Below are 10633 nucleotides of genomic sequence, written 5' to 3' on the forward strand. Positions count from 1 at the left end.
CAGGGGAGTTTGTTTCTTCAGCAGAACACAAACCAAGATTTTTAGCTCAAACCGGTGCAGTCTGTCAGCCAAATAATGGCAGTGAATGGGCACCAAACCTTGCACAGACAAAACCAAATTACACCCTGCGGCTCGCGATACATTACATTGATGTCCTAAGACACGAAACGATCAGTTTTTGTGAGAAACTGAACAGTATTTTATGTAATTAAGCAGATAAACGTCACATTTTCATTTAGGTTAGTTCAAGGTGTGAAAAAATTAAATAATCAGCTATAAGCATAAATAAAACTGATTCAAATAAAAATCATTCAAATGAATCACGTGTAATGTAAATAATTAATTTTGAAAATAAATAAATAGATTTAAACAGTTCTGTTCACTCAGTCAACAAAAACATTTCATCAAAGAATTTAAATTCAAATAAATGCACAGATAAATAAATGAATATTTAAATAATACATCAAACAGAGCAATACTATAGTGAACAGAAATGAGTCTGAAGCTAAAATAGCAACTCAAATCTGCAGACTGAATTGTTGAGGGGAAAATGGGTAAAGGTTGTGTAGTGTTTCACAGCCTTTACAAAACCAGACGTCTCAACAGAAGACGTTATCAAGTATTTGTTATCAGTGGATTACAGTCGCTCACCTCTTTTTGCTCCAAAGAATGAAGTGATCACTGCTTCTTCAAAGCTTTTCTTAAAAGCATCCGCCGTCTCCTGCAGTCTAAAGCGTACGGCTAACATCTCAACGCTGCCGTCTCCTTCAGCAAAATCAAGTGCGCTCCACGTCCACGCTTTCGCAGCCGCTTTCATGTGCTCCAGCTTCATGTTTGGAGTGATGTAATGGTTTGCACATAATTTCAGAACCTGCTCTCTCCTCATCACAAGTCTGGCACGTTTGCTTTCATTGTTCTGAAGTATTTTGAGTTCGCCTACGCCTCTTTCCTTCCACTGCTGAGAATCTTTGTCATAGCGGTATAGTTTGGCTCTGTGACTGAAAACGACTCGCTCATTCTCTTCTCCAGTCGAGATGTCAACTAGATCAGGCAACGGTACAACCGGCTCAAAGTCCAGAGCGTTATCGTCTTCGCCTTTACATGCTTCTTCTGCATGATCCGAGGTGGATGCCTCCACAGACGTGGATTTAAGGAGAACATTCTGAAAACTGAAGATAGATTCTGTCACCGATTCCCCAAAATGGAAAACATCCTTCTGGTCCCCCTGAGCACAATCTGGAGAGGACATTTTCTGAACTTTTGCTGAAAATTAATTTCAGAGATGGAACAAGTTATTTAATGAAAGAAGATACACTCATAATAATGAATTGGGGACGGTCGTATCGATCCTGAAGTATCGATATATCGAGCATTCACTGACTTTTGACAGTGTGTTCAAACAGCGGCGATTCCCAAAAGTATATTTTGGGAACAGCAGCCCCAAAACAATGCTTATCAGAGGACAGTAAAAAACATACGTTTGAGTTATTTCACAATAAACTAACTGAAATTGTAGCCTACATTGTTTATGTAATTACATTTATTTAAATTGAATGTTAAAAGTTTATTTTGATCATGTTCTATTCTGTAATGTTTATATAAATTGCACACTGTCAGAACAAAAAGGTTGCATTTTATGCCTATGACTGCAGTCCTTTATAAAAATGAACCATGGTTTTACTAAAGTGACCAGAGTTCAACTATAGTATTTGTAGATTTCCATGGTCACCACTACAGTAAACATATTTTAACCATTTGTAAACAAAAATATAACCTAATAAGTTGCAATTAAGGTGAATGTTAAAATGTTTCAAATGTAAAGTTGAGTGGGTGTCATTACCTATTTTACTCTTAGTAATTTCATAAATTTCATAATTTAAAAGTATCAGTATCGGTATCGAAGATACTGGCCTTTAAAAGTATCGTATTGGTATTACAGATACTGGCCTTTAAAAGTATCGGTATCGAATATACTGGCCTTTTAAAAGTATCGGTATCGAATATACTGGCCTTTTAAAAGTATCGGTATCGAATATACTGGCCTTTTAAAAGTATCGGTATCGAAGATACTGGCCTTTAAAAGTATCGTATTGGTATTGAATATACTGGCCTTTAAAATTATCGGTATCGAATATACTGGCCTTTAAAAGTATCGTATCGGTATTACAGATACTGGCCTTTAAAAGTATCGGTATCGAATATACTGGCCTTTTAAAAGTATCGGTATCGAATATACTGGCCTTTTAAAATTATCAGTATCGAATATACTGGCCTTTTAAAAGTATCGGTATCGAATATACTGGCCTTTTAAAAGTATCGGTATCGAATATACTGGCCTTTTAAAAGTATCAGTATCGAATATACTGGCCTTTTAAAAGTATCGGTATCGAATATACTGGCCTTTTAAAAGTATCAGTATCGAATATACTGGCCTTTTAAAAGTATCGGTATCGAATATACTGGCCTTTTAAAAGTATCGGTATCGAATATACTGGCCTTTTAAAAGTATCGGTATCGAATATACTGGCCTTTTAAAAGTATCGGTATCGAATATACTGGCCTTTTAAAAGTATCGGTATCGAATATACTGGCCTTTAAAAGTATCGGTATCGAATATACTGGCCTTTAAAATTATCGGTATCAAATATACTGGCCTTTAAAATTATCGGTATCGAATATACTGGCCTTTAAAAGTATCGGTATCGAATATACTGGCCTTTTAAAATTATCGGTATCAAATATACTGGCCTTTAAAATTATCGGTATCAAATATACTGGCCTTTAAAATTATCGGTATCAAATATACTGGCCTTTAAAATTATCGGTATCAAATATACTGGCCTTTAAAATTATCGTATCGAATATACTGGCCTTTAAAATTATCGGTATCAAATATACTGGCCTTTAAAAGTATCGGTATCGAATATACTGGCCTTTTAAAAGTATCGGTATCGAATATACTGGCCTTTTAAAATTATCGGTATCGAATATACTGGCCTTTTAAAAGTATCGGTATCGAATATACTGGCCTTTAAAATTATCGTTATTGGTATTAAAGATACTGGCCTTTAAAAGTATCGGTATCGAATATACTGGCCTTTTAAAAGTATCGGTATCGAATATACTGGCCTTTTAAAATTATCGGTATCGAATATACTGGCCTTTTAAAAGTATCGGTATCGAATATACTGGCCTTTAAAATTATCGTTATTGGTATTAAAGATACTGGCCTTTAAAAGTATCGGTATCGAATATACTGGCCTTTAAAATTATCGTTATTGGTATTAAAGATACTGGCCTTTAAAATTATCGGTATCGAATATACTGGCCTTTCAAAAGTATCGTATCGAATATACTGGCCTTTTAAAATTATCGTTATTGGTATTAAAGATACTGGCCTTTAAAAATATCGGTATCGAATATACTGGCCTTTTAAAGTATTGTTATCGGTATCAAAGATACTGGCCTTCAAAAAAGTACTGGTATCGAATATACTGACCATTAAAAGTATCAAGGACAATAATAAAATTTATTCAAATTTGATGTTTTGTTGATATTAATACCAAGATGTTACCAGGGTTATTATAGTTAACTAATAAAATATATTTGAACTGTAAGAGTAAAATATTGTAAAAAATGTGTATATATATATATATTTCTTATTTTGATGTACTAAATTAACTAAAGCTGAAATACAAATGAATAAAAAGTCTTTTCACCTTTTTCAGACTTGATCTTGATCTCTGTCTCTTTGGTGACGTGCATCAAACGTTCTTGCATTTTAGAAACCAGAAGCTCCATGTTGCAAAAAAATGCTTTTGGATTTTCAGAAATGCTGGAAAGACCTTCACATTCTTCAGATGTGGATTCTTCGCAGTCAGACGGGTAATTCTACAGATTACAAATAATGCAAAATGAAGAAAATACTTTCCAAACTAAAATCGTCCATGCTATCTGGAAACTTTGTCAATATCATTATGATTTGTTTTCTCATCAACCAAGGAGCAAGTGTTGTTCTTTTATAAACTGAAGAAATGATCATTTTAATAGCATCATCTATTTGCATATGAGTTTGTTTTTTGCTCTGAAGGAAAGTGTGTGTGTGTGTGTGTGTGTGTGTGTGTGTGTGTGTGATGTTGTACCTGCAGGAAGTGAATGTGATCTTCAGTGGTCATGAACTGATCGAGCTCAGACACCTTCATCCTCATGTTGGAGATCTTCTGCTGGACCTGCTCCTGAAGTCCCTCAATGTGTTTGAGTTCAGCTCTTTGTCGCTCTGCGATCAGTTCTTTCACATTGATGCATGTTTTCTGAATGTCACACACAACCTCACTGAAGATCCGTTCACTTTCAGTGACTGCCGTCTGCGATGAACACTGTTCCACAGGAAGAACAACAACAAACGGCACTATTTCATCAACACATCCTGGTTTCTCATAGACTAATAGAATAATAGGATCGCCAACGGATACAATAGGTGCCAACCACTTAATTATTGTGTCTATGAAAGGAGCTATGAAATGGATCTCAGCTGATCAGTACTTACTGTGATGGTCTCTTGCGCCTGCTTTAGCTCTTTGAAATCCTTCTCTCTGTCTTGGATGTTTTGCAGAAACTTCTCACGTGTTTCCATTAACTTCCTCTGGCAACAGAAAAGAGATATATACTTTAGATTTAATGGCTTCTTAAAACTTTAGATACTAGGATTAAGATACACACTCACTTTAGTGAAATAAAGTCCAAAGCGCTCATTATCAATACAGCTAATTTTTGATTTTGTTGATATATTCTCATCAACCGAGGAGCAAGTGTTGTTCCTAAATGTGGCTCACTTTGCATTCAGCTGATATTTACTGTATTTAAAGGGGAATCTAAAATCATATCAGGCTGTTGAAGTATCCCTGATGCATACATGAACACACCGTTTTAAGACAAAAATGGTCTAAAATACAGAACCAAAAGAATAAAGAATAAAAATGTAGAATATAGCTAAGACAATTAATTTTTTCATGTTGTTTGATATGAAAAAATAACCAAAACACAAAAAGTGAATTTTTCCAATTGTTGAACTATCTCCACTGGCATATAACGCAACAAAGATTGCTAAAGTCAACGGATTTTACTAACAGAGCTACCAATCTCGGTGTGAAAATAACATGATGATGCTGCCTTCTTTCTAAAGTCCTTTTTACCCCCTTGTAATGTGGCTCTGAATCTCAAATGAAAATGGTACTTAGACGACCCTCAACAAAATAGTGCGTCAGTGAATATACATCCATGACATTTCATATTTGGACTTTATTCCTCATTTATGTATTTCTTTCATTAAAAAATATCCACAAAATGAGAAATTCAAGCCAGGGACCTCTGAGATAGCACGTAATGACAGATATAGGCTAGATTCTCAGATATTATATACAGTGTGAAAGTAGGAAAGTTACTTTTAAAAGTAATGCGTTACAATGTTGCGTTACTCCCTGAAAAAGTAACTAATTACGTTACTTAGTTGCTTTTTATGTAAAGTGATGTGTTACATTACTTTTCTGTTACTTTTTAAATCTAGGCAGGGCAGATATTTCCTTGTAAATGGAAAAATAATGTGTTACTTTACTAGTGACCTGGAAAAAAGTAATCTGATTATGTAACTTGCGTTACTTGTAATGAGTTATCCCCAGGATCTACCTGTCTGTTTGCTCTTTCTTCAGAAGCTGAGATGGTGTCATGATTATTATGTTCATTCACAGCACACAACAGACAGACACACTTGTGATCAGTGCGACAGAACACATCCATCAGTCTCTGATGCTGAGAGCAGGTCTTGCTCTTTAGATCCGTGGCTTGAGTCAGCAGGTGTTTCCTCCATCTGTGGAGCTCATTGTGTTTCTCCAGGTGATCTCTGCAGAATGAGGAGACACAGGTGAGGCAGGATTGAACAGCTTTGGTTCTTCTGGAGGCGCAGGAATCACAGCTCACTTCATGAGCTTCAGCGTCTTCATCATCTTCATCCTCCACCTTGGTTCTCATCTTCATTAGTTTCTCATAAAGTTCTTTCACCTGCAGCCAGTCAGTGACTGAATGTTTGTTGGAAAAGGTTTGATCGCATTGAGGGCATCTGCACACATCCTGATCCCACAAACTTGTAATGCAGTCCTTACAGAAACTGTGTCCACAAGGAATAATCGCTGGACTTCTTAGGAAACCCAGGCAAACGGAGCATTTGAGAACATCCCGATCTGCTTCAGCTGCCATTTTGCTGGAACCACAAACGAAACTTTGACGTGTTAGTTTCGTTTGTTTGGAATCCAGTGTGACTCAGCAGTGGTGGGGATGCACTATTTCTATAATACAGTCGGGAAACAGATTATTTTTGCCCACGAGTCACGACAAGCGAATATCCGACGAACATCCAACGCGAAACGTTTAGAACGCGCAAGAAGGCGATTTTTTTTTTTTTTTTTTTTTTTTTTATTGTTGGTTCAATGCCACAAGAACAAGAGGTATTACATACATCAAATTAACATGAGCTGCCAGAGAAAAAGAAGAAACAAAAAAGAACGAAAAAAAGAAAAAAAAGAAAGAAGTAACATTACATAAACTTCAATGATTTTAGAGCATTACATGTTTTCAGTGCTTTTTTGTTTTTTGTTTGTTCCAAGAGATTTACATACAATTTAAAGTCGTTAATAAAATGAGAAAAATTTGGTTTACACTGAGCCCACTTTTTCTTATGTATATGGAATTTTCCTAATAAAATAAACAAATGTATAATATGTTGTTCTTTACAATTCAATCTTTCATTTTCTGTATAAAAAAGCACATCAAATATACAAATTTCTATCATACATTCCATTTTTCTGTTAATATAGAATTCCATATCTTTCCAAAATAATCTTGAATAAATACAATGAAAAAAAAGATGCAAAATTGCGCAAGAAGGCGATTTGTTGCGTGAAGTTATTTATTTACAGACGAAACTGACGTCTCGTAGAATGCAAATAGTTAGCATGAAAAATATGTGACCCTGGAACACAAAACCAGTCATAGGGGGTCAATTTTTGTCACAAAGCTGAATAAATAAGCTTTCTATTGATGTATGGTTTTGTTAGGATAGGACAATATTTGGCTGAGATACAGCTATTAAAAAAATCTGGAATCTGAGGGTGCAAAAAAAAAAAGAAAATATTGAGAAAATCGCCGATAAAGTTGTCCAAATGAAGTTCTTAGCAATGCATATTAATAATAAATAATACGTTTTGATTTATATACGGTAGGAAGTTTACTAAATATCTTCATGGAACATGATCTTTACTTAATAATAAAATAAAAATTGATAAAAATTGCTACAAATATACCCTTGTTCCAGACTCCAGGGTCACATACCACGAATTATATTGGATAAGAAAATGCGTGGAAACAGGTCTTGCAGTATTTCCATCTGTTCATATCATGTGTTTCCACTAGATGGACTCATCGTCTTGAAGAAGCAGAAAAAGTGTCTGTTAAATTAATTTGATAGGTGTTTGTGATGTGCTTTTGTTTTATTTTCATGTATTTAATGTTGTATCTCCTTATTCAAAATGCCAGTGTTTGTTAAATGTCATGAGAACTGTTTAGCACAAAAATTCCGTCATACCAAAGTCTCTAAAAACCCTAAAAATTGGTTCCTCCATGTATATGCATCAATAGGACAATAGAAATTAACCAGTTAATAGAAAATTATTAAAGTAAATAGAATAACCTAGTAAAGAGTTTTAAAAAAGGGTCACAGCCAACTTTACATGATTTACAAGGGTTCTTTTTTTATAACTGTTGATCTATGTTTCTTTGTAATCGTCAAATGTGCTAGGCTTTCTGCTTTTATATCAAGATATAAATTAAAGATAATTTAAATAATAAACTAAATAGTAGTAATGTTTTTTTTAAAAAGCATTTGTGTGTACATTTTTCTTATTTTGCCTAAATATCGTTTTTTTGTAGCGCTGCCCTTCAGAAGTTTCCCAGAAGACAAAATGAGTTAAATTTACCCTGATCTTCAAATTCTAAAAGTTTTCATAAATAAATAAGTAAATAAAGATCTGTAAATGTTCACATTTGAATGAACTGGTTAAACAAATAATAACATTTAATTAAAAAAAGATACAAATATTAACACAAAAAGCACACAGTAGTTCATAGACTTTAAAGTTTATTCATGATGCACAAGAAAATATGCTCTGGGTTCACAGCTCTGTGTGCAAAGCAACATTTATACTTCTTATAACAATAAGCGATAAACCCCTGCCCTATTCCACAACATTTGCTCTATTTCTGAATGTCATCTGAAAGCAGGTAGATTCCCGATTCAGTATTAAGCCATTCTATCTTTCAATTCATTTTTTAAATAATGTATTTGATTAATGCATGTTGGCAAACTTTACACCAGCAGAGAGAGAAGGAGAATATATACTAGGAAGAGCTACAGGAAGTGAACTGAAACTAAATCCAGAAGAGTTTTGGCTCAGATCTGCCATTGTCACAGGTGCACTGGCTTCAGGAGACACACCTGAGGAACAAAGCAAATCAGAGTTTACTGCTTACACAAAACCACTTTTTATATTCATGAGGTGAAACGTGTCTCAATAGGAAATAGATTGAAAATTAAGGAGAGGCTGTTTTTTCATGCACCTGTCAAGTTTGAGATTTTGGGCTTTTTGTTTTTTCATAAAGTGTTGTTGGAAAGAAAACACCCCAAAGACACTGTTAAGTCTTTCTTTTATTGCACTTTATCTATTTGTGTCAATAGATTTCAATTACAATACAGATTTTTAAAGGCCAAGAGTTTTTTCTCCTGCACTGAGCCATAAATCTCCACTTCAGCAGCACTTACACACACCACACTTTACATTTTTATTCCTGTCTATATCCTGAAGATTATTACAGAGGGATTTGTTCAGATAGAATTTGCTTGATTTTATACATTTTATTCCCCCCCCCCCAAAAGTAAAAAATACAGTGTTTCCTGCCTGTTTATATGTATTTTCTGAATTATGTCATGACAAAATGAGAAAATCTCCTCTGTAAAAACATATGACTCTAATGTCAAAAAATTAAACAAGAATTTTGAAACTGACTTCATCTAGTGTACATTTTTCATACTAGAAATGTATGCAAATTAGCGGATATTTCATTAAATATGGCTCATTTGCATATCTAAACCAACATTTTAGAAAACTTGTAATGCGAAAAAAAGTTGGCAATTATCAATGTTATCAATCAACTGAGTAAGTAAAGTGATGACTATTAGTTAAGGCAAGAAGATTGAGGATCTCATCATAAGCAGTGCTTTAAATACTAGGAATTAAACAACTCAGGATGATGGTTAACTACATCTGGTTTTAGGTTTAGACCATTAAAATATAAAATAATAGCTTAATTAAATGAAATCTTAATAAAATGTAATAGAAAGTTCAATGAAGTCTCCTCACCTTCTCCAGACTTGATCTTGGACTCAGTGTCTTTGATGTCGTCCATCAAACGCTTTTGCATTTTAGAAATCAGCATCTCTACGTTGCGAAAAAACGCTTTGGGATTTTCAGACTTGTTGGAAAGATCTTCAGATTCTTCAGGCGTGGATTCTGGGAAATTCTGCAGATAGAAAGAAGAGTAAGATATTAAATAGTACATAAAATACTAAAATCTAAATATATTCTTTGAAAACAGTCAATAGAGTGCATTCAAAAAGATATTTCAACATAAATATAATCAAGTGATTTCTTTAATAAATTAAAGATTTGTTCTCACTAATGAGTTGATTAAAGGGGTCATCAGATGCAAAACTCACTTTTCCATGTTGTCTGAACATTAATGTGTTGTCAGTTTGTGAACACAACCACCCTACAATGATAACAATCCACCCAGTGGTATTTAAATCTTTAAAAGTAATATCCCCTTTTGAAAATCAGGTCATTCTCAGCTTCTTGTGGGTGTGACGACACAGAGACAGAGGCCCCTCCCACAATAGTTGATTGACATGAGCGTCTGACCTTAGCCCCGCCCTCACTGAGCTGAAACAGTCCGACTCTGATCACCATTGTGTGACTCAGGTGCAGAGGAAGACTCTAATTGAGCGATTGAGGATGTAATGATGAACATAGCAGTGGACAACGTTACTTTCTTTTTTAAAATGAAAGCGTCGATCCTGATCTACATATGCGTCTATGTTCGTGTGAATTATTTCTGATGCAGCTTCACCCACAGCAGAAATGAGTGTAAGGGTTTTTATGCATCTTTGCAAATGGCCTTGCATAATAATGTGTTTGTTGGCAAGTTTCGCAGCTAAACGCGGCTAAAGTAAACATTACGGCTCATAATCCCACATCAGAGAGGGGCGGGGCGAGCAGATTTTGCCTAAATGTGTAGTTACTGCGCTTTGTCTTTGGAGGGCAGTATAGTGTCCCATACTCAGAATTTGTGCTCTGCATTTAAAGAGGTCATCAGATCCCAAAGTTGATATGATTCTTTAGGGTCTTAATGAAAAGTCTAATATACTTTGGTTAAAAATTCTCAATAGTACTGTAAAAAACACCCTTTTATCTTGTCAAAATCAGCTCTGCAAAACATCAACAAATTAATTAATGTTATTGCATGGTCCCTT

The 10633-nt window shown here is 34.6% G+C and overlaps 1 protein-coding gene across 1 annotated transcript; it reads right to left on the bottom strand.

The window, feature by feature from the left end:
* Positions 1–637: 637 nt before the first annotated feature.
* On the bottom strand, positions 638–6249 carry LOC141340256 (E3 ubiquitin/ISG15 ligase TRIM25-like). The gene is made up of 5 exons (XM_073845178.1): positions 5683–6249; positions 4547–4642; positions 4143–4376; positions 3720–3891; positions 638–1263 (listed from the first exon to the last, which is right to left on the bottom strand). Exons 1-5 carry the CDS (start codon positions 6247–6249, stop codon positions 638–640), a joined length of 1695 nt encoding a protein of 564 aa, XP_073701279.1.
* Positions 6250–10633: the final 4384 nt, after the last annotated feature.

This window comes from Garra rufa, chromosome 8 (genome assembly GCF_049309525.1).
Source record: "Garra rufa chromosome 8, GarRuf1.0, whole genome shotgun sequence".
In the NCBI taxonomy this organism is placed as follows: domain Eukaryota; kingdom Metazoa; phylum Chordata; class Actinopteri; order Cypriniformes; family Cyprinidae; genus Garra; species Garra rufa.

Coding starts and splice junctions, on each gene's coding strand:
- LOC141340256 (XM_073845178.1), bottom strand. CDS start 6,249: ATGGCAGCTGAAGCAGATCGGGATGTTCTCAAATGCTCCGTTTGCCTG. Junction 4,643..5,682: donor AAGAAAGAGCAAACAGACAG/GTAGATCCTGGG, acceptor TTCTGTTGCCAG/AGGAAGTTAATGGAAACACG. Junction 1,264..3,719: donor CAAGATCAAGTCTGAAAAAG/GTGAAAAGACTT, acceptor ATTAATTTTCAG/CAAAAGTTCAGAAAATGTCC.